At 37.6% G+C, this 24,116-nt stretch overlaps 1 protein-coding gene across 3 annotated transcripts; it reads left to right on the forward strand.

Annotated features, from left to right (window-relative positions):
• Positions 1-220: 220 nt before the first annotated feature.
• LOC118264084 (rho GDP-dissociation inhibitor 1) lies at positions 221-23,597 on the forward strand. Of its 3 annotated transcripts, none has more exons than XM_035576441.2 (5): positions 221-387; positions 2,349-2,544; positions 13,771-13,880; positions 19,773-19,887; positions 21,799-23,597. In XM_035576441.2, exons 2-5 carry the CDS (start codon positions 2,358-2,360, stop codon positions 21,996-21,998), a joined length of 612 nt encoding a protein of 203 aa, XP_035432334.1. In that variant the 5' UTR covers positions 221-387; positions 2,349-2,357; the 3' UTR covers positions 21,999-23,597. The 3 variants fall into 3 exon arrangements, with proteins under 3 accessions (XP_035432334.1, XP_035432335.1, XP_050560858.1); XM_035576442.2 differs by having other exon boundaries at positions 301-489; XM_050704901.1 differs by lacking the exon at positions 221-387 and adding an exon at positions 557-765.
• The last annotated feature ends 519 nt before the right edge of the window (positions 23,598-24,116 follow it).

Raw genomic sequence — 24,116 nt, forward strand, 5'->3', positions numbered from 1 at the left:
ATTGCCTGAGTTCGAAATCCATGGAGTTATTTATTTAATTATTTCAAAAACCATTTTTATTTTATTCTAGGATAAAACAACTGTTATTGTACCATAGATAGAAAACGTTTACCGGAAGTTTCATAGACAATAATGGAATAGACAAAACTTTTCGGTCTGGTAACACCAAAATATCTTGACTGCAATATATTGCTATCTCTGTTTGTTGTACCAGAATAGAAGGAGAGATCGTTGAAAAAAGAGAGATAGAAATAATTATGATGTTCTAGAGTTGCAAATGTCGTCCGGCCATTTCGAAGAATAAATTAATTTTGAGAGTTCGATGACCGCCCGGAATCGTTTTGTCCGTCATTTTTGATCTATAGATTTTACAAAACGCTAATTTTCGTAAGTTGTTTATCTTTATTTGGTGCTAATTAGTGCTTATTTTACCTGTGCAATTGCAAGTTATTGATTTCATTTTGTCACAGCGGTAATTTATATTGAAACGTAAGTTATATCGAAGTTTTAATGTGAATGTCGCGATAAGGCTGCGTATGTCGCTATTGAGTGAGTTGCAGTGACGAAGCCGCTTAATTCTGTTATTGTGGGATGTAGGGAGTCATTACGTGTGGCAGTGATAGTTTATTTTTAAACAACTTCAATTTAATTTACGGACTTTGTGTGCAATAAGTTTATGAATTTTAGTTTTTTTTGGGCGGTTCCACTGAGAAGCTTACGTATTTCGTAGTTTCAAGGGAAACAGTTTTGTAATATACTTTATCTGTGCGTATCGCGTGAATCCGGTTTCGTAGATAATATCCTTGTGTTCAATTTTTATGGGGAATGTAAGCGTTATTTATAAAACGCATAGGTTATGGGGGGTGTATGATTCATAGGTAGCGCCGTGTTGCCGACAACGGCGCATGTGACACTTTACCCCAAGCCGTATTTGCATTTAATTTCTTATTGATTAATACACATGGTTTAACATTAAGCTCCATGGCTCTATCGATAGCTGAATGCTTTCGATTCCCACTCATTTTCCTGTCTTGTAAGACAATACATACCCTGCATTATTTATTAGAACTCACCTATAAGAGAATCAATCATCTCTAAAATCACAAATTATTATATATGTTCAAATACACATTGTAGGAAAATGAATTCAATTACATAGATAGAGAGGCATATAATTAATTTAGGAACAGGATAAAAATTCAAATCTATAAGTTGATAACAACCATCCAATGTGGGTTTTTGAATAGACTTTGATAACATGCTTTAATGACCAAAGTCATTAACTGTTGATTTCCAAACATTTCCACTTCATTAATATTTCCTTTAACTACATATTAAGTAATTGATAAAATATTTAACCAATCAAAATTTTACAATTAGATACATAACACAACCTCTCACACTGAGCATTAAATAAAAACATAGACAAAACACATCTATTACCTACTTGTGACTCATTATTTAACTGGCGAAAAGAGGATGTCACATTTCATAATTATGTGTCTCTTTACCTACACTTTCGGCAATAAAAAAATCATGTTGAGTTATGAATGTAAACAAACCAACGATCAGAAATTCCAACACAACAAATGTTATAATAGACACATCTAACTATTTCCTGTCAGTATCTAAACCATTAATCATAAATTGCACCATAGAAAACATCTTTGCATACCTATAAGTATTCACTATCATAATATCTGTCTGATATGAATTACTCATTTTCCATTGTTCCTAATATGCCAAACACTGATGGCTAAAGTACTACAAGAGTTGCTGTTGGTCAAGCTAATCATAATATGATTCATATAAGTTTACTTAATTTGTTTACCTGTCTAGCGTGGAATGTTTGGATGTTTACTTTTAGGCATATCATAATCAATCTAGAAGCCTAAACTTCCTTCACTTAACTGGGTTTTACAGTAGCAGTTATGTTACGTAAAATTTCACAGTGGTTGGTTGCAGTTCTTTGCCACTTCTAGAATGAATTAATTACTCCTCTCTGGTTTCATTTATTTTTCATTATGTGCGCTCATGCAAAGACCGATCTTTTTGTTTCTCTGTCACCTATTAACTTTCAGCTTCCTTCAAGCTTATCCTTATAATTTATGATGATCCTATACCTAAATTCATCATCAAATTGTACAATGTTCTTTGTCATGAAGGGATTATAGACTAGACATAGTGCACAGTAGTCAATTACCACCTACATATAAAACAAAGCAAGATTATCAATTATTTAATTATCATTATAATCAGTAACACATGTTCTCGATCACATAGATTGCTGGAAAGCAGCCAAATAGTGCGATTGTCTGCGAGTTTTTCAAAAATTATTTTATTTTTAGACTTAAATCATGTCTGGAGAACCTGAAGTGACTCGCACTCCTGAGGAGGAGGAAGAAGAAGAAATCAAGTCCTCATACAAACCTCCTCCAGAAAAGACGATTGATGAGATCTTGGCCGCTGACCAGGAGGATGAGTCTTTAAGGAAGTACAAGGAGGCACTCCTTGGTGAAGCTCAAGCTGGTGCTGTTATTGTTGGTAAGTGACATTTAATTTATTTATTTACTTCCAGAACCTAGGTAGATCCATGGTACCCAAAGTTATCTGGACTATGACCCACCTAAATCAAGTTTCTAAATTCAGGACCTATATTCAGGGAATTATACCATTACCAATATGAAAAATCAAATATAGATCGGCTAGTTAACGCGTCGTCCACAGACACGGCCCACTAAAAATTCGCTTGCGAGTCTTGCGACCCACTAATGAGTCGCGACTCAAAGTTTTGGAAATCCCATAGCCACTCTAACGTCCGGCCCGCGCGACCGTTTATCTCTCTAACGTCCAGCCGCGCACGGCATCCGAACCGCGCGCGACTCGCAAGTTCGTCGTAACAAAAAACCTATATAGCTACTGAACCGTAATGCCTAGACTAAAGAAAAGAATACCAAAAAAAAGATAGAAGAATACTGATCAATCTTAACGATTTTTTTAAATCTTTAGTTAATCTTTAAAATACAATAAAACGGGTTAAACATGAAACACAGAAAAAAAACAGAATTATTTTTACCTTTTTAGAATATACGGCACAACTATTGCATATTTTATCAATAAAATATTTTTACAACAAACTAGACTCATTACCCTTTCTTTTGATGTATATATGATTATATTCGGTTAACTCTAAGTATTGTAATTAAATCGAAAGAAAACACTACTCGTAATTTTACACATCAAAAAACCTGAGGAACACATTGACATTATTATGGAATCTTCAATGAATTTAGTATATTTCTCTTTGAAAAATGTATTATTTTGCTTATTACGAAATGTATTTCGATATTTTATATACTATTGTAATGCAAAGTATGTAAAATATGTATAAACAAAACTAAAAGTGGCCAACACCAGACCGGCCATTTTTTTCGAAACAACAATCGTTTGAAGTTAAAATTAGACTAGATTTATCAGCTAAAACTGTGATATTTATACATCATCGTAAAGCACAAATCTTCTAGTTTATTTTGATGTATAACACTTGCAAGATAAATTAAACAAAACTGTAGTATTTACGACATAATTGTTGGAACTCACAAAAACACTTCAAAAACGAGTCAACTAACTTTAAAAATTTATATTTTGTTTGTCAAAGCATATTACAACGCCATGTCTTATTTTTTCGTCGAACAATTTATTCAGCTGTATAGATAATCAGTCAAAACTCACCAAACAAGACCGTATTTTAAACTAGAGGGAGTTAAACAGAACTCGTCGCTTTGGATACTATAGTATCCATGGACGTATGACGCTCCTTTTTTTGGATACCGTGCTATCCATGGACGCTAGAGTGGATAGTAGATATTTTTAATCATAAAGTTCTTGGTTCAGCCAGCTCTAAATGTTTTATCTCCCTATGAGACTTAAGTTAGTTGGTTAATTCATCCCTAAAGACTATCTGACCACTGACCCAAAGTATTGTTTAAAACAAATATTTGGTCTCCTATCAAAATTGGTCAAGCTGTTTATGAGAATGTTATGATAACATGTCACACACCAACATTTTGTTTGTAGTGAGATAAGTCTGTTTTTTTAGATGTAACTGAGTTAGCTGTTTGTTTTTGTATGCACTGTCAAGATAATATATTAATTACACTTAAAATTTGATCACTAGTTTATTGTAACTATTTTGAACTGACTAATGTGGTTTTTATGACTTAATAATCCCCTATCCAATAGATGCGCTATTGGAACATCACACATGTTCCTTTGTAGCATTACCTCCCACATAAAATAACTGAAAAAACTCAACAAAAAGTAACCCGCTAAAGCCGTCGACGTCTATCCTTATAAGCAAAACCAACATAGACTCTATCTCCATTACAATATGGTTGAGAATTAACTACGTGACCGGAATCTCGTAGTGGCGATCCTTACCCTGCTCCCTAACCTTGCGTTAACCGACAATGTCATTGGTGAAGGTCATCCTTCATGAACTTGATTAATTTAATCTTAACTAGATTCAATTTCACTGGACCGTGTAATTATATGGATAGAGATGTCAAAAATGGTTTTACAAAGGGAAGAGATATGTTTGTCTTCTGTCTTTGTTTATTTTTGTCGCATAAAGGACGCCAAAGAGTAGATAGATCTGGTTCCGTGATTTTACGGAGTTTTACGGTCTAAAAAAACAATATTTTTTAACTAAGGTATTGAATCTGCGTACCGCTGGATCTGACTCCGGCTCAAAAAGCAGGAGTAGGAACGGGGTGGTTTTTAGTCAGTAAGAGTCTGACACTCCCTCTCGCCTTGCCCACGGTGGGAGAAGTCATTGGATGATTTTCCCTTCTCGTAGTCAAATCTACAGTTAAGTTATTGAGTTGAATTCGATGGAGACACAACAACACGAACGATATATTATGGTTCGTGAATCTCAAATAGCTACATGAATAAAGAAGCCTTGTGTGTCATACTGTGCCTTAAACAGTCGAAAGATTCATTATCGCGTCTCGAATGTGGCATGACAATCATGCTCAAGATATTTGATAGGAATCATTAGTCATTCTTTTAACATCAACTTCTATATCGTCATAATTCGTCTAGATATGTGCGTGAATAATGGTTATCTCTGTAATGTACCTAATATAAAAAGTACATAAATTCTAACTACGAATGGGTTAGGTTAGTGGTATTGTTGGCCACAGCATAGTTAGAAAAGGTTAGAACTGGTCAGGAGATTACCGGGGCTCCGGCTCAAAACAGAAGTAGGAATGGAGTGGAGTTGAGGAGTTTTAGTCAGTAAGAGTCTGATACTCTCTCGCCTCACTCAACGCGGGAGAAGTAATTGGATATTTTTTCCTCCTTCCAAAAAAATACTTAGTGACGGAAGATTAGAATTTGTTCGTCTTCACCTACACTTTTGCCAACGGGGTGTAAGACTTTGTAGAGACCAGAAAGATGCAATCTGATAGACCTGAAACTTTTAAACTTTAAAAGGTCTCCTATTCTATTCGATTCGTAGATCAAACTGAGACTTACTGTTAATAAAGCATATTTCCTCATAAACCCATTACTATTTGACAAAAAACACGAAATAATTGCCGTCCTCCAAAGAATATTATCACGCTTTCTAGAATGGTTTTTCAATACCATATCAATACTAGCTACATACAGATATGTAGCTTATCTAATCTAATTTTACGTTGACAAACAAATGCTATGTGAAATCTTTATTAGTAATGACCCTGTTTTCCTTGGTTGCGTAAACGGCTATTTGTGTTTTTCGACTTCCTATAAATGTCCTATCACGTAATCTACACAATGGGACTCCTGGTACTACGTAGGCTTTCATTACACGTATCTTCAGATCGATTTTATCAGCGGCCAATCTCAATTAGATTAGCTGACTGCGTAGATAGATACTACTGTTCATGCGTAAGTTCGTAAGTAGGTGAAAATTGGCGTGCCAATTTAAAAAGGTCTGGTACCCTGGTCTATCAATGATGAGGCTTATTCAAACCGCATCGATATGTAGTTTTGGAAATCGCAATCTATGACTGAACCTCAGATCCCTAGGCAGGATAATATCCCACTCGATAAGCGTCTCTATAGACAGTATCCTTAATATATGGAATTACGTTCGATCTATCTAAGACAATAAGGTCTCTTATGTGAGACAAATAGCTAACACAACTGGTAGAAAACAGATGTAGCTATTTAACTTCACATTTACACCTACTCTTTCGTGGAAAAACAGACGCGATGACATAATGCAACAACTTAAATAGCGATATTATCGTATCATAAACACCTGTAAGGAAATAAGTATTGTATCGTATTGTCACAAAATTGCAAATCGTCTCATCAGAAATCTGGATATTTCAAGAGGAAGAGCGTACTCCTTTTCAAAGGCGTCTAAAGACTTCTCTGGTGTTGCGGATATCCATAGGCGATACTGATTGCTTACCTACCATCAGGTGATCCGTCTGGTCGTTTGCCCTCAATTCCATTAAAAAATCTAGGTTTTATTTCTGACATCGCAATGAACACTTGTCATGAATGTTAAGGTCTAGTGCTTCCACACACGGAGTGACCTTGCCGCGCTAACAACCTGCATCGCGTGATATCATACTCCAATATCTCGAATTTCTTCAATACAGTTTCAATTGTAATCTACTGTGAATAAAGTCGAAAATTCACTGACCGAATTTGACAGATTGTTCTATATTGATGTGCCACTGTCTGTTCGTTGAAACAGTAATCGATACGTTTGTCATCGATATCACTGTCGGTGCTGAAATTGAAACTTTAGTTCGATTTTGAGCTCTATTCTCATGGCTGATGAGTCCATAACTTGTCTGTTTTTATTAGGGGCCTGGTAACATTAGCTGTCTCGGTAGACTCCTATCGCCCTGGGTGACATACATGTATCAAAATGTATAGGAGCATTTTTTACAGTTTTTCTGTGAACTGTATTCAAGACAAATCCCATAAAACGTATCAAAATCAGATCAATGATTCTTGCGTTTTTTAATTCCCAACCCAATTTACGATTTTGTTTTTCTATAGATATAGGTAGTGCTTCTTTATTCAAGAAAATGTGTTTGTACGGCAATTTTTGGGATTTTCTATAATAGCATATACGTTTCATCTTTTCGTAATTCTTTTGGCAATGGAGTACTCTCTTACTCAGTACTCTTTTAGGGCTAACAATGAGTAATTGAAAATATCGTCTCAAAGGTCAAAAGCTCAAATGGTCCTGAAGTTTTCAGTTTTATCACTGTATTACACATTTATTTGTTAGTAGATCTGATTGTGACGTCGGGTTTACCGTTTATTGAGACGTATTTAGTTTTCCAATCAATTCATCAGACACGGCAGTTTTTGCCAATTCAACTTTTTGTCAAAAAACTAAAAAGTAAGTAGGTACGTTACGTGCTAATCATTAGAATAGTCATCAGCCCCAAAAAAGTAATTATTTTACAGAGTTGAACTAAAAAAGTCGACGAATCTGTCAACAAATGACTTTATGGACTTTAGACCACATATGTTTTGTTTTCGCGGACATCCGCACACAAACTACCCACGCATATGCTGACTTCCCGACGCCTTTTAGTATCTGAAGCCCTACAACGCTCACTGCCAATTTCCTCTATACTTTAACTATCAGCTGTGGTTAATACCATGACCTAATTGTTCGGCCTACTTTATCCTGTGCATTCATGGTCTATGGCTCCACAGACTATGCAGTTGGAGTCTATCTGTCACCATCAGCTTGATTGGAAACTGCAGTCGACCGTAAATTCATCTAGTTTTTAACTTCTGAAATTGGTTTACTGTGACTGTCACTTTTACAACTTTTAGTGTTATGAAGTGTAGAATCTGATACGTCGTTGTTTTAGTTTTATTATGTTTATGGTCATATTATAGTCGTATACGGATCGATGTAGTAGTGGATGTAGGTGGTGGCTTGTCGTTATACGCGGAGGACTAATGGGGAGACCTTTGTTCAACCCTGGACGTCTTCCGGCTGATGATGATGATGATGATGAGAGGATCGAATTTATCTAAAGTTGACGTAGACCTTTATGATATTATTTTTGACTATTTTCTGGAATAGAGAGTCGTCTGTAATTTGTAACCAAAAGCGTACCTATACTTCAAACAGGCATTTTTTAATAGTCAAAGCAAAATCGATCGAGCGATCATTCAGTGAAGAGTTTCCAACGTAAATTCTCAAACAGCGAAAAATTGTTACCAATAAATCATTAAGATTATGGGCTCCCGCACAAAACTGCGATAGTGATAGTGCGGCGTAGTTTTGTATGGGAGCTCTAAATCGCATCGCAGAAATTCGCATCGAGTTCCTGCGATGCGAATTCGCATCGCATCGCATCGCAGTTTTGTGTGGGAGCCCTAAACAAGTTAGCACTCCCGAAACGGTATATCACTATTTTATTTACCATCTTTCTCATCTCACCAAGACGTTGACCCTATATTTGTATAATGATTAATACTTAGCACAGTTCATGATACGCTAGTCTTTCATCACTGACGTATTTACTGACGAAATCTAGCAAAAAATACGGTCTGTAGTGTGTTCTATTCTGATAGCGTAGAAATATATTTAGATCTGTGAGCTATGGAGCTATGTTCATATATTTGTGATTTGGTTTGATTTAATATATTGCAAAGCGCACTCGCCAGGTGGGAATTGTTGAGGCGATCAGTCTTTGTTTTTGAGTTACTAAACAGATATGTTATAGGTATACATAACTTTTTGTTTGAATTTTGAGGATAAGTTCGATCCGCATATTGGGTTTTTCTATTTCACACTTTCCGCGGTGATAGTACGAGAATGATATTGTCCTGTGTCTATTTCAATCTATATATATAAAACTCTTCCGTTACTGAGTGACTGACTGACTGACTGACAGACAACGCACAGTCGAAACTACTGGTCGTAGACAGCTGAAATTTGGAATGTAGGTTCCTTGGGATATGTAGGGGAGCACTAAGAAAGGATTTTTGGAAATTCAACCCCCAAGGGGGGAAAAGGGGTAAAAACGTTTCTATGAAAAATCTTATTCCTTGGGTTTATAAACTTGAAACTTGGCATGAACACGTACATAGGCAAGTAAATATGTTTGACATTATAAGTTTTTTCAAACTACCCTCCAATCGTGATTTAGGGGTGCGATTGGGTGACTGATTTATTAACGCACAGCCGAAACCGCTCGGTATAGGAGTCTGAGATTTTGAACAGAGGTTCCTTTAGTAACATAAGTGAGCACTAAGAAGGGATTTTTGAAATGTCAACCCCCAAGGGGGGAAACGGGATAAACTGAGCCGGGGCTGCGGGAAAGTTCTAACGAGATACCGTGGCCCCGGAACGCAAAGGGCAACTGAAGGAACGAGGTGGGTTTTAGTCAGTAAAAGTCTGACACTCCCTTCCGTTCCACCCAGAGCGGGAGAGGTCATTTGATGATTTCCCATCCTTAAAAAAAGACTTTGTATGACAACTTTCAGTCGTCTCTTTAACATACATAATTATGTACATACATGCATAACATTAATAACATCACGCCTTTAAATCCCTATTTTGTGTTAACACTACCCAAACAAACAGCTAAAAGGAAACAAGTGAAGAGACGAAATTTGTCCGCATCCATTTTCACCTAAATTCTTAACGTTAATGAGATTTACTTTTTATTATCAGGTCAACCTAATAGCCTCACATGTACGTATAACTTCGTAAGAATTTTCTTTCAACTCCTAACCGTTGAGGAGTTGTACCTTCCATCATCAGCTCATTCACATGTGATGATTACACGTGGGCGAAGCCGCGGGCGGAAAGCTAGTACAAATAAATTGTAGTAATATTGCTTTAGGTTAGGTACCTAATAATGTTATTTGTAAAAAAACAATTATTCATTTCAGTTGATTTGACAACACAACTCGTAATTATTCTTTGGGAAAGTGCTCAATTAGTTTCAAACCACAATGGGGGCTCATAACCAAGCAAGCAGTATGCTTAATGACCAAATATTTAAGTTAGAATCCCTTTAACCTGTACTCTAAAGCAATTTCCTCCCTTAAATTCTGAAACGCAATTAGTAATCAGAGGCGAACTTTCTAGAGTGTTCTAATTAGCTTATAATCGTGGCCGGGCCATTTAGTCGACCTTTGATCTAATTAAAATGGCCGCCTACAAATTCTTTTGGCCTCCGATTACCCTTTGCCTTGTACAGGCTTATATTTAGCTCTCAAATGAATCCAAGTAATTGACGTTGCAGAAATTCTTTGGAAAACAACCTTTGCGAGTTTTAAAAGTAAATAAAGTTTGTTGCTGTTGACGTTACATTTGTTTTGGAAGATCGTTATGATGCTCTCAAGATTCAACACATCTGTGCCATATGGGCTGCGTAATACGCGGTCTCGTATTCGCATCTGTAGCGGGAAACCCCAGGGTTTATAGTCAGTACTTAAGAGTTTTTCTTTGTCTTTTCCAGGCGAAGATAATCCATTATGATTTTCGTGTTGACTAAAAAAGTAAATCTCCGAAACTATTGGTCCGAATTGAATAATTATTTTTGTGTTGGATAGTCCATTTATCCAGGAAGATTATAGGCTGATTATATACGCTACGATCAGTAGAAGCCGAACAGAGCGGGTGAAACAGCGCGGAAATAGCTAGTTTTACAATGAAACCACCTACAATTTTTCAATAGGTGGATTCTAAGTAAGACTTCAGCGTCATATCGGTTTTCAATATCTAGTTTGATGTGAATCTACAAGTATTAAACTGACGATTCTCATGTATTTTGTAATCGCCCTAATCTATGTAATTAGCAAATATTTTTGATAGTCGAGGTATAAGGAGGAAAAACTGCGTCTCAATTGAATGGAAAAATGTACGGTAATACTGGTGTGGCGACACATGACAAGTGACAGATGATTGCAGTTGCACATAGACGATCGACGAACAAATCAATCGATGACGTCATCAATCCTACATCACAGATATGAAGCTTACATGCGAAAAAGCATTGATAGAAAATACCAACGAACAACAGTTGGTTAGAAAGTCCGCCAGACATAATCATCTCGCCTGGCCGGAAGATCCTCCTTTTCTTAGGAACCTGTACTTACTGTTCCCTAGACTGATATTAATTTCTTTTGTCTGAGCTTGATGTAGTAAAATAGTCCAAATTGTTTCTCTTGTACCTGTGTTTGTTGTTTTGCATTAAGAAATAAATACAAAAGATTTCTTGTGACCAAAGGATAACAAAAGCCTGCTCTTCTGAGAATCGTAACAGAATAATTGAAAGTGAAAAGGTCATTTGGGATAAAATAATATACAATGTGATAGGGGTGAGACTTCTAACCCGTTAAGGCTGAGTACTACATCTAATTTTATCGACAAAAGTCGGGGGTCGAAGGGGTCGAATCCCCTCCCCCTAAAAATTATGGCTATTTTAATATTTTTTTTACTTTTTGTGATATCAAAGGTTGTATGCGTCGTAGAAACTTAAAAAATACGACAAACGGTAGCTAATAACCTTAGCTAACTGATTCATTACTTTTTTCATATGTTTGATAATGTTTAGGTGAGAAAAAAAATCATTTCTGAATTATTTTTACCGAAAACTTCGTCATTTTTCAATATTTTCAATTGGGGTTCAACCCTCCATATTATTTTTTTTGTCGATAAAATTAGATAGTAATTAGTAGTACTCAGCCTTAACGGGTTAGAAGTCTCACCCCTATCACATTGTAGATTCATCTCTACCTAACTTTTAGGGTCGGTTCATATCAGACGGAACATGCGGCGCGTATTATCGGTCGTGTAATGCCAGAATAGATAAATGTATAGAAAAACACTTGACCGTTCACACTCAACCGATGCTGCGACCGATGTAACGCTCGACGTATTTTACGTCACCAGAGATGTCCTATGTAGCTATGCTACTAGCACGGGAGGTCGCACCAGGCGGCGGCCAACTTAATGGCGAGAGCGGTTGCGACAGTTGTTGATAGGATCCGGCAATTGGGACTCGAGGTGGCGCTCCACAAGTCCGAGGCCATGTGTTTTCATGGCCGCGGGAACGCGCCACCTCCGGGTGGGTCCCAAATAACGGCAGGAGGGGTTACCATCGGCGTCGAGACGACGATGAAGTATCTAGGACTCGTCCTCGACAGTCGATGGAACTTCGTGGAGCACTTCCGACGTTTGGCTCCTAAGTTGGAACGGACGGGGGCTGCGCTTAAGCGGCTCCTGCCAAACCTCGGGGGGCCAAATGCCTCCTGCCGGAGGTTGTACGCGGGGATCGTGCGGTATGGCCCTCTATGGCGCTGTGTGGGCGCCGAATCTGATGCGGCGGCCAGCTCGGACGCTGCTCACGTCTCAGAGGGTCATGGCCATCCGAGTGATCCGTGGATATCGCACGATCTCCGGGGAGGCGGCGAACCTCCTTGCCGGATTACCGCCGTGGGATTTGGAGGCGAAGGTTCTCGCGCGCGTGTTCAGTTTGCGAGCTGACGCGTGTCGCCGGGGCGAAACTCCACTGCCGCGCCAGATCAGTGCGTGGCGGGACGAGCTCCGGCGCGATCTCATGGCGGAATGGCAGCAACGACTGTCGCAACCGAGGGCTGGGCTCGCTGTCATCGCAGCGGTAAGTCCCCTCTTTGAGGAGTGGCTAGAGAGGCGCCACGGCGTCCTCACCTACCGCCTGACGCAGGTGCTTACCGGACATGGGAGTTTCGGTAGGTTCCTGTTCCTTATTGGGCGGGAGGAAACGCCCGGGTGTCATCACTGTGAGGACCGCCCGGAGGACACGGTAGAACATACGGTGGCGGTGTGCCCTGCGTGGGCTGAGCACCGCCAAGTCCTCAGGGATGTGGTCGGCGACGGCGACCTCTCGCGCCCGGCACTGGTTCAGGCCATGGTGCGGAGCGAGAGGGACTGGGATGCCGTCTCCTCCTTCTGCGAAGCAGTCATGCTAGCTAAGGAGGAGGCGGGGCGCGTGAGAGAACAAACCTCCTCACGCCCCAGCCGTCGCGAGAGACAGTCCGGGCGTCGGGGATCGCGAGACGATCTCCGGCCACCGTAAGTGCGGGCCTGCGGACGGCGAGCAAGGGTAGCTCACCGCCCGAACAGAACCAGACCCGTGCGTGCGGCGCGTCGCGTTCCGCGCGCGCCTCAAAGAGCCATCAGACCACCACAGATGGGGCCCAGCAGGGCTGATGCCTGACCCGGAGCTGCGGACTAAGCGGGTTTACCGGGGCTCCGGCTCGAAAAGCAGGAGAAGGAACGGGGTGGTTTTTAGTCAGTAAGAGTCTGACACTCCCTCTCGCCTCACCCAAGGCGAGAAAAGTCATTGGATGATTTTCCCCCTCAAAAAAAAAAAAAAAAGCTATGCTACTAAGATATAATAGCTAAGCTGTGAATCTATGTGACCGTTTCCACGGATACTAAGCTATGTAGCTGTATGAGGTAGATGCGCAGCTCGAGTATGCAATGTATCGATAGTAGCCATCCACAGCACGCATCTTTTCATATAAAAAAAATGTATACCAATGAATATGATTGAAAGCACCCTAAATGTAGCATTATGACGTTAGAAGAATACAGCATAGAAGACCTTTTTTTGTCACCGCTAAATCTTCTGCCACGTCTAGAAATAATAATGACTTAATTTAAATAAATAAACAAACGTTTTCTTTACCAAATCTGTATCTGATTGTTGTTTTCCATTTGTCCCGCAGATCCAAATGATCCTCGCAGAGTGATCGTTAAGAAACTGGCGCTGTGCGTCACCGGACGAGATGACGTCGAGCTGGACCTCTCAGGAGACTTGACAGATCTTAAAAAACAGGTATGTAGCAGGCATGATCACGGAAACACTGACATTCATTCACCTTAGATGTGATGAAAACTACGTAGGTATTTATTCGTCAGTTATTTAATGCCAAAATTACACTTAAATGTCGAACGATGTCTTAAAGATAATTAATATTATCTAGATCAGTGGTTCCGAACCGATGGTTCGTGGACTACTAGTGGTCCAAAGAAGAATTTTTTTTTAAAGATATACATATGTATTTCAGAAATACACATGTGTATTTCTTTATAAAAAAAAATTGTCTATATGAGCCTCTTGCATGGATTGCTTGAAACTAGTCGAGTTTCTCGTCAAACAATTACGTGAGTAAGCCGATAACATAATAATTAATAGTTTATAATTTAAATTTAATTATAATTTTCATGAACAATTACAATCACCACTCAGTTAACTCTATAATGAAATAATTGTTATTACAATAAATTGACATTGAAATCGATATCATAGTACATATTGTGTAGTGTAGGTTATACGAGATGATTTTCCTCATTACTTCAGGAAATAATATGTAAAAAGTATATTTTCCTGTAACGGTGAAGTTTACACTCGAGTATTGTTCGTTTAAAATACCGTACTATAATCCCAATGATGATAACAGTGGTTTTAGTTTGTAGCTTTTACTGAAATAATATTACATGAATGTTATGCTTTTTTTAACTAAAAGAGAGACGATTATATTTTTTTTTTCTTCTAAAAAACTAAGGAAACTGTCCAGGGATCTGCTTTTCTTTATATTTTGATAACGTAATAAAAGTAACATTGATCAGATTTATATAAAGATCGGATGTCAGATTTGCAAAATATGATGAATAAATTATGGTTATTGTACTTCTCAGTACGATAACACAAGCTACAGTTTACAATTATTCTGTTTTGATATACAGATACATTATTCTAGAGGGCAATAATAGGACTGTAGTATACAAAGTGAAATGAGTGAGGGCGAGTCCTCATCGGGAAGTAACGGACCTCCTGATTTCTTGACAAAACCATTGAATTCAGAATACAATGAATTCAAAGCTATACACTACCACAGATTATTATCAGACTACTGTAATAATATTATGGACGAAACTGTTCTATTCTGTCGTCACCACATACATACTATAGACTATTTTCGCCACCAAAACATTGCATGCTACATTCAATTGAAAACAATCTCGTTAAACGTCTACATATGGAACTCTTTAGCTCTTTCAATTTGTACGATGAAACTGTTATAACTCTAAAAGACGTTTTTATGACCGATATTTTAAAACAAAGTCGTTTTTGTTATCACAATTTATAACTCGAAAACTGAAGCACCAGTTTTCATGATGTTTTGACGAAAGGTTCCGGGTAAAACGTAACGCCTTTAAGTCTGAAATGGATATAAAGAGAAACAAGAATCATATCCGTACAACATGCAACTTTAATTTTAGTACTGCTTTATTTTATCTGCTGTCGTACTTGTGATTTCCTAGATAAAAAAGCAGGTGGTAAAAGATACAAAGAGATCTTTTCCCTACATATGTGCAGTGCGAAGCTCAATCTGTCTGGACCTAGAAAACTGAAATTTGGCATGTATGTTCTTTAGGAGTGTAGGGGAGCACTAAGAGAGGATATCCCTCTAAACAATGAAACAATGAATTTATTTTTGTAAATAGGCTACAAAAGAGCTCGGATCTAGATGAGGTCGGCATTTCCTAACGGACTACTCTAAGAAGAAATGCCGAAACAAACTCAGTGGTCAGAGTCTCTGTTAAAATCAAGGAAACTTTTTTTTTTGTGACGGGGGGAAACCTTCAAAAGGCGCCTAGCTTTTTGGGGATAAAATACTAGGGAATGTGGGATTTTTACCTCACTAAAACCACCCCGGTGGCCACCCTCAACACCTGTAAGGGGCACCGGGTCCTCTTAATAGACCTGCTCCGGAGCCCCAAAAGTCAAGGAAACTACGAGTGCGGGAAAAACGGGAATCACCTATTTATGGGCACGAAGTCGCTGCCAGAAAGCTAATAAAACATAACCATGCCTGCCAACAAGAACAGACTGACTATTCATAACTCACTGCTCCAATATTAACTAATGCCGTACATAATCGTGTGGACTCGGTTACTAATAACTCGGTGAATGATTTATTATAAGACAGGCCGTTCATCTCAGCTGTCTGCTCTAGTAGTTCTACCGTCTGTAGTACTATGTACGATGATACGTGCAGTGACGTCATCTGTTCATGGTGCTGACTGATTTGTCGGTGTTCGATACGGCTTCAGTTTGTAAATCGACTTATGAAAGTAGAAAGTTTTGGTTGTTTCTTTCGAAGTTAGTAATATTGGGTTGATAGTGAATTAATCCGGATTTCCGTAGTACCATCTATTTCATCTTCCTACCTTAATCCTAAGCGACTAAAAGGCGACTCTGTCTACTGTTTAGATTCTCCCCTAATAAATGTCTTATCACAAATTGGTTTCGCCTTCAAAGCATTAACTGCTGAAAGAAAACTGTTGAAGGCAAATCCTCCGCTAAGAGTCGATTAGTGACTACACTAGGACTTTAAATGTAGTCGTTAGTATGTCCAGTTTGTAAAAAATTGGTAATTTCCAATAAGTTTCCATACTTCTGCTATACTAACCAATAAAACATAAACCCCTCACCTTTACTAAATATTTATGCTAAACAAAACCGCATATTAGTATACTAAGCCACAGAATTTGTTATGATAGCTAAAATATTGATAGAAATTTGTTTATCCTACGTCTTGGAGCTTGTTTTATGAGGATCTTCCAGTTTTAGTCGGATTATTATCCATCATCCATCATTCATCAGTCAGTCATACTTTGCTTTCGTTTTCTGAGATATCTGTTATCGACTATCCATGATGTGTCGACATGTTTCCATTGATGAGTTAGAAACAGACAAATGTGTGTTTTATTTTAATGTTGTTTAAACATTGTTTTAAGTGTCTACTATAAAGTAAATACTGAGAACTGTCTGGAGTTTTATTGCACTAACTTTTTTGTGGTGTTTTCTTGCGTTTTTCTCAGCGTAAATGTTTGTTGAAGACAGTCTATTGCTAGATTTTTTGTATGACTACACCATTGTATGGTATGGTTATTGCTTTTAAACAAAGTTTTTTATCCATATAGAGTCGTTATAAAATCACTTTTCTCTCAAACAAAGCAATCATTGGCTAAACGTGCCTTTCACAAACAAAGTCAAACTGCTGACCAAAATTTTCCCAAAGCAATTTCTAGTGAGATCATCAACGGTTTCGGTCCACGATCCCTTTCACTAATCATCCGTATGACAGGTGCATGATGATCGGTGCCCAATAACTCGCTTAGTCACAATTATCGCTACCCGCTCCGCTTGGCACCGTGCCAACTGCCGCACATACAGGATGTTTGGAATTTTCTTTTTGTTTAATGTCTTTTATAGTTTTGTTTAGAATCAAAGCCATATAATGAACAGATTTGGAATAGTTCAAAGTTAAATACATTTTATGTGCCCTGATTTTCCCTTCGAATGTTAGGGAAATTTGTTTTTTGTGATGTATAAAGTATACATTTTACTGTATTTGTTTAATTTAAACTCTATATGTGACATTTATGGTTACTTTTAATATAACAACGGAACTAAATTAGAATATTGTCCATTAATAAAATGGATATTCCTACATCAGAAAGAAATCGTATCGTTTACTAAATTGGACTTTAACGCTAACTATATAAGCTTCAAAACAAAACTGTAATTAAAAAGTGTAACAGACGTCATTTTTTATCTGTAAGCTATTAACAGCAGTTTGCTTCCTTCTAATTAAAGCCGGGATTTCCTCGTTTAGTTAACGTATTCATACAATATAACGTTTAATAGTTAGTTTGTTCCACACTAATGAACAAACATTGAACAGAGAATGGACAACAGCACTATGATAAACATGAACCCTTTTTAAACTGCGATGTTTTATCCCGGTAGTCGAGCGTGGAAATTTTGGCTCTTAGACGAGGTCCATAGTGGCCTTTTTATGAGTTTTTTTTTGAGGGGGTTTAATTTATTCGCCCATCAAAGGTGAGGCGTGAGGGTGTATCATACTCTTATTGACTAAAAACCACCTCGTTCTTATTCTGCTTTGCGAGTCAGAGCCCCAGTAACCCGCTAGGTAGTCTGCAGCTCCGGGTCGGGCATCAGCCCTACTGGGCCCTATCTGTGGTAGCCTGATGGCTCTATGACGCGCGAGCGGAACGCGAAACGCCATACCACGGGCCTTGTTTTGATCGGGCAGCAAGCTACCCTTGCTCGTCGTCCTTAGACCCGCACTGTTATAGGCATGGGCTTTTGATGTGACAAGTATAAGTCTATTTTAACTTTAATAATTATGGGACTAAGCTGTCAAGTCTTATTTGATGAATTACCAACGAACATTCGGTGACATCTTCATTAATTATTCAGTCATTCCTTACGGACGAATTTGTAATATAAATTGGTTGGCTTGAGGTTTTAGGAGATTCTATGTTAATATAATTGTTTTAACAGTCTAAAATGTACTTGTATTGAAGTTAATGGAAATAGGTATTCAACAGCTGTAGACACAAACTCACTCAAAGTCTTTTAATCCATTTTGACCTTTATTCTTTTCCTATAAAATTGGTCTTTTATTGTAGTTTCACTGATTGGAATAGATTGATAATTATTTAAGCTCTAAATATCAGTATAACGGTGATTTTCAATATCTATCACTGGATTATGCGTCTATAGATAGCCGGTTGCACATAAGCTCCGTGCAAAATGTGTCAAATCCTTATCTGAAGTAGTCTGATCCATCGCTGGATTATCATTATTGGCTGTAAATCACCACTAACTTGTCTGTGCTATGCTGTTATAATGTTTGTGATGATGACACATGCACGCGAGACATACTAAATTAATTATTTATGTTATCGTGCTTACTCACGTAACGGTTTGACGAGGAACTCGACTAGTTTCAAGCCATGCTGCTCATGTTCATGAGCAGCATTAGTGGACACGACGCGGCGATTGTAACTAGCTGCTACTGCAACATAATAATTAATTTAGTATGTCTCACGAAAGTTATAATAAAATTACAATAATATAATCTCCATATCACAACGTGAGTGAAACCACGACCAAAACCTACCAATACTAAATACGATTCCTACCATCTTTACTAGCACGTATTAATAAACGGTAACCTACTGTATCGAATCGCAAGCTATGATTTACAACACCGGCAACTATAGTTGAGTGCACGACCTACTTGACGCGTCTCGATGTCGTCACGTCTCCGTATCGTTACGCTCGCTCTAATACTCGTGTCGGATTAGCCGTTGCAAACAGATGGCCGTTGTTGGATTAAATTGGCCGGATAATTTGATGGCGTTGTTAAACGGTCATTAGGGTTGAGAGACAAAAAGAAAGTTTGGCTTGTCTATTGTCGAGGTTGTCTTATTTTGGATTAGTCAAATTATTGGCTGGTTTTTCTTTTAGTACTACTTGTCTTAGGCCCTGGCCCACTAGTCCGTTGCTATGCGTTGCGTCGCGATGTCGCGTTGGACAAATGGGCATAATAAAAAATATATGGAAAATGACGTTGCGATGAAATAATACAGTGCAACCGAGTGTAAGGTCTCGGTTTTGAGTTTTGACCACAGATCAAGTAGTGCGATTTGATAGAATTTGTATGTCTCCTCTGCCTATAATTTTTTTTTAAGTTACTTGTGGCCTCTTCAGCATGGTCAAAAGAAAAAGAGAAACCTAGATTTTCTCTCCAGCGTCCTAGTTATAAAGATTATACAATAAAAAGCTCGGTTCCGACGTGTAAAAAGTATAAACAAAGAGATTAATATAATTCCTTTAAAATTCCAGGTGTTCGTGATAAAAGAGGGCGTGCAGTACAGGATAAGGATTGACTTCATCGTGCAGAGGGAAATCGTGCACGGGCTCAAATATGTGCAGAAGACTTACCGGCTGGGAGTACCAGGTGATTACCAGAATATTGTTTTCTTTGTAGAACATTAAGTCGTGTGGTGACGGCACACCTAATGTACCCGCGACTAACGCACTAAACTGACCAGAGGGCAGTAGTGTTCTCTGAAATGTGGAGATTATGGTAAACGTCTTATGCTAGGTCTATAAGTCTAGCAAGCAGTAGACTGTCATGACGTGACTTTTTTTTCTTCTCCTCTAATAATGTCTTCTGATTTATTTCGTTGCGGGATCCAAGACAGTTCCAAGACGCGCCGGACTTCAGTGTTCCGGTGTTTTCATGGTTGTATCTACTGTAGATCCTGGCTTACAAGAGATACGGTGGTTTTGGGAGGTTGTGGCGGGCTTGTCCCATTAAAAAATTCAATATCCACGTAATTCTAGTAAGATTTTGATTTACAATGTGGACTGTCTTGTTATTTGTTGACTGCAAACGCAACAGTCAGCTATTTTCGATAGACATTCTATGAGCGAGATTTAAAGAACTATCTTCACACATATTCCTTCCTAACTATTCCATTTCACCCCTTTACATGTAATTATTTATGTGTATCATTCGTTCTGATGGCTTTTTGTATTTTTCCACGCTGCCCTCTCAGTGCCCGGTATGTATACACACACATATTTATTCATACTGCATTACATTCGATGTACCTGATGCCTTCAATGTCGTATCGTATTGTATTCAATGTCCTGACTCAGTGTATTGGTATTTTAATGTATTCTTGTTCCTGAATGTATTGTATTTTGTTGTTCCATTGTCCTTATGAGATGTAGTTCATTTAGTTCATTTAGGAGTATTTAGATTAAGACTAGTTTAGGGATTACTAGTTAAGTCTAGTCAAGTTAGTCTTAAAGTTAATAACTGGCTTACTGTTATGCTCCTAATTAGGCTTTTACGTCAGAAATTAAGATTCCCAAAGGGAAGGGCTGACTGCAGTTTAATTTAACGCACTTTAGTAGCCTTTTTTGGGAGGAGGAGGGACGTCAAATGACTTCAATGATCTCCCGCTATGGGTGAGGCAAGAGGGAATGTCAGACTGTTACTGATTAAAAACCATTCAGTTCCTACTCCTGCTTTTCGAACTGGAGCCCGCTGGAGCAACTCCGGACTCTATGAAACTACAAGCAGCATAGGAAAAAATCCCCATGTCATTGGATTCTAACATGAGCGCTAAAAAGTTGGTGTTCATCGGAGATGTCCGTCCACAACAGCCTAATCCTGAATCATTAAATAAATTCAAAAGTAATATATTAACCGACCTTCAAAAAGATAAAACAACATTAAACAAGGCACTAACACAGGAAATCAATAAACATAGACTATAATAGACTGACTCTACCCTTCTAGAAGGTTGTAATCGATAGCTTCATAAATTATTCTCACCGACTTTTACAAACTTGCAAGTTGTACAAGTGCAGCGCTTTAGGCAACACCTGTCGCCATGATTGTCGTTCATATAATCATCATTGATATTATTGTGTTAAGAACAAGGAACATGGAATACGGGTTTCGCATAGTCATAATGACATTTCAGATTGTTGAGCGACCAAGAATCTGTAATTAGTTTTGCCTGTAGGTTGATTATTGAGCATTTGTTGTTGTTTTTCGATATTTGTGAATGTATGTCGTATGTGTAATGTTGATGTTTTAGTGTAAGTTTAGTGAAGTAGTGTCTTGTGGATATGAGGGAATTGAAGTGGTGTTGTATTTGAAATCATGAATTGCAATTTTACGCAGTATTAACCGAATGCTTGGTACTATAATAAAAAATATCCGCGTTTATTTCTAAGTCCAGATTATGTTTAGAAAATTTGCATCACAATTATACGATCGATATAGGTACTCAAATTTTTGTATACAAGATTTTGACAAATACTCTAATTATCTTTTTCTCAATTTCAGTGGACAAAATGACCCACATGGTCGGCTCGTACCCGCCCAAAACTGAGATCCAGTCGTACACAACTCCCCCAGAAGACGCGCCCTCTGGGATGGTCGCAAGAGGTTCGTACTCCGTCAATAGCCTCTTCACTGACGACGACAAAAACGTTCACTTGCAATGGGAATGGTGCTTCGACATCAAAAAGGATTGGAAGGATTAAGCTTGGCTGTATTATTTTTATGAAAAGACCGACTGGGTTGGGCTCTGTTTTTAGATTACTCTGTGCCATAAATATCGGTATATCACACTCTCTAGCGGAGTAAAAACCTAGTTTTATACCTCAGGCATAGCGAACAATGAGATGTATTCAATGAAGTTCAATTTTATTTTAATCGTGTGCAATTTCCAATATGGCGGACGAGATTTGGCGGGAAACTAGTGATGTGGATGTGATTATTGTTACTAAAATACCTGTATCGATTACATTATTCATATTGTGTACCATGAAGTTTAAAACTAAGAACAAATGATTGGAAAGTACTACAAAACGCACAGTAAATATTTATGCGGTGGTCTTGTCGAGCCCGACTCAGTTGCAAGTGTCGATAATGGTGGCTGACTGAGAAAACCTATTGACAAATTAGTGTAAACGCTTCGTCAAACAGAAATCGGGAACGCGATAGAACGTTCGAGAAATCCCAAGACATTTTTAGATTATATCGAGGTGATATTAAATAGTTGGTGTAGATTGTTAAATTGCGATGTTATCACAACTAATAGAAGTATATTTTCATACTTTTTCATACAAATAATAATTGAATGTACAAATGTATCGCATCTTAACTTTGAATGTGATATGTTCAACTCGGACATGGAAAAAGAATAAACTTTTTCTATAAACCTTTTATTCGTGGTCCGCCAACTATTTGACGAAGCCGAGTCATTAGTAATACCTACATATACATAACAAAATATATAATTATGTGATTATTATAATCGTGATGATTTTATTTCCTAACGTATGTACTTTTCATACAGATTTTTACTAAAGTTAGCTATCCAGTGATAATAGAGAACGTAATGACAGACCTTGATAATAAATTCAATTTTAGAAATTACTTACCGATATCTATAGCCTTAAAATTATAATAGATTTTCATATAATTATAATCTGTATGAACTAAGGGTCGCACTATGGTTTATCGTGTCACATCACTACAACTGTCAAAATCTCGTGATAAACCACAGTGTTGCCAGTATTTTGAATACAGTTTCTATTTATAAAATAATTCGTAGTTTGTAATACAAAAAAAAATGCAATGTATTTCCACAATTTTTCGTATGATACAAATTAAAAGATGTAGCAATATTATTATTTAGATTGTAATTATTAGCTTATCGTTAATTTAGTTGTGGTCAATGCAATTTGTCGTGACAACTGGCGATTCTATGGAATATCTTAAGTCAGTTCACTGTCATCCTTTAGTCGGCACTGTATGCTTACACCGGCATTCCTACAAGCATTTTTGGGCCAAGCTAACAATTTTGGTGTCATTAGTTTCCGTAGATTATAAATACCAATAGCTATAGATGTTAAGACTCTATTCTGATTGAATTAAAAATTTACGCAGTATTATCTATGTGTAACTAAATTTTGTATAATGGACATTAATGGCTTGTCCCGCCTCTAGAATCCTGTTGAGGGTTGTAAGATGAAAATAATACTGCTGTGTTGCTATTCATTTGGTGTTAAAAGGTCCGATTCCAAAATGTATCATGTATACTTTTATTTTTATTTTAAATAAAATATAAAATTGTCTATGATGTATTTTATTTTTTTTAATCTGTCTTCATTTCTTTTTTTTCTGCTTGTTTGAGGTTTATATTTTTTGGCAACACTACACGTTGTGACGTAAGAATCAGAATAGGGTTGCCAAACTTTAAAATAGTTTTAAATAGATATTGTCTCAATTTATATTTTATACATTTCTTTTAATATAAACCTTTTATTATAATGAAGGTCACAGTTCTATAGAAATCATGTAAGTACCAAAATATAGTATTATAAAATATATAAGGGTATATGTGCACCAATTCAAAGAAAATCTATTTTTAATATTTCAAATATTGCTTCCTAATGTACGAGCAGTGCCAGTGAAACCATGGCAATAATATATTAAAAGAAAAGTATTATGTATGTTCCCCTAATAGAGTAAATTAGACTTTAAGACGTTTGAAGTAAAGTACATTTTTCAAATTGAAACATGTTTCCTACGATTCTGGTTTGAAAATTTTGAATTTGGAAGGTTTGGAAAGTGGTGTTGTTATTCTAAAAAAA

This window comes from Spodoptera frugiperda, chromosome 26 (genome assembly GCF_023101765.2).
Source record: "Spodoptera frugiperda isolate SF20-4 chromosome 26, AGI-APGP_CSIRO_Sfru_2.0, whole genome shotgun sequence".
NCBI lineage: Eukaryota > Metazoa > Arthropoda > Insecta > Lepidoptera > Noctuidae > Spodoptera > Spodoptera frugiperda.

Excerpts from the sequence above, each read along its gene's own strand:
- LOC118264084 (XM_035576441.2), top strand. The coding sequence starts at position 2,358 with ATGTCTGGAGAACCTGAAGTGACTCGCACTCCTGAGGAGGAGGAAGAA. Across the intron at positions 2,545-13,770 it reads AGCTGGTGCTGTTATTGTTG|ATCCAAATGATCCTCGCAGA; the intron begins GTAAGTGACATT and ends TTTGTCCCGCAG. Across the intron at positions 13,881-19,772 it reads TGACAGATCTTAAAAAACAG|GTGTTCGTGATAAAAGAGGG; the intron begins GTATGTAGCAGG and ends TTAAAATTCCAG.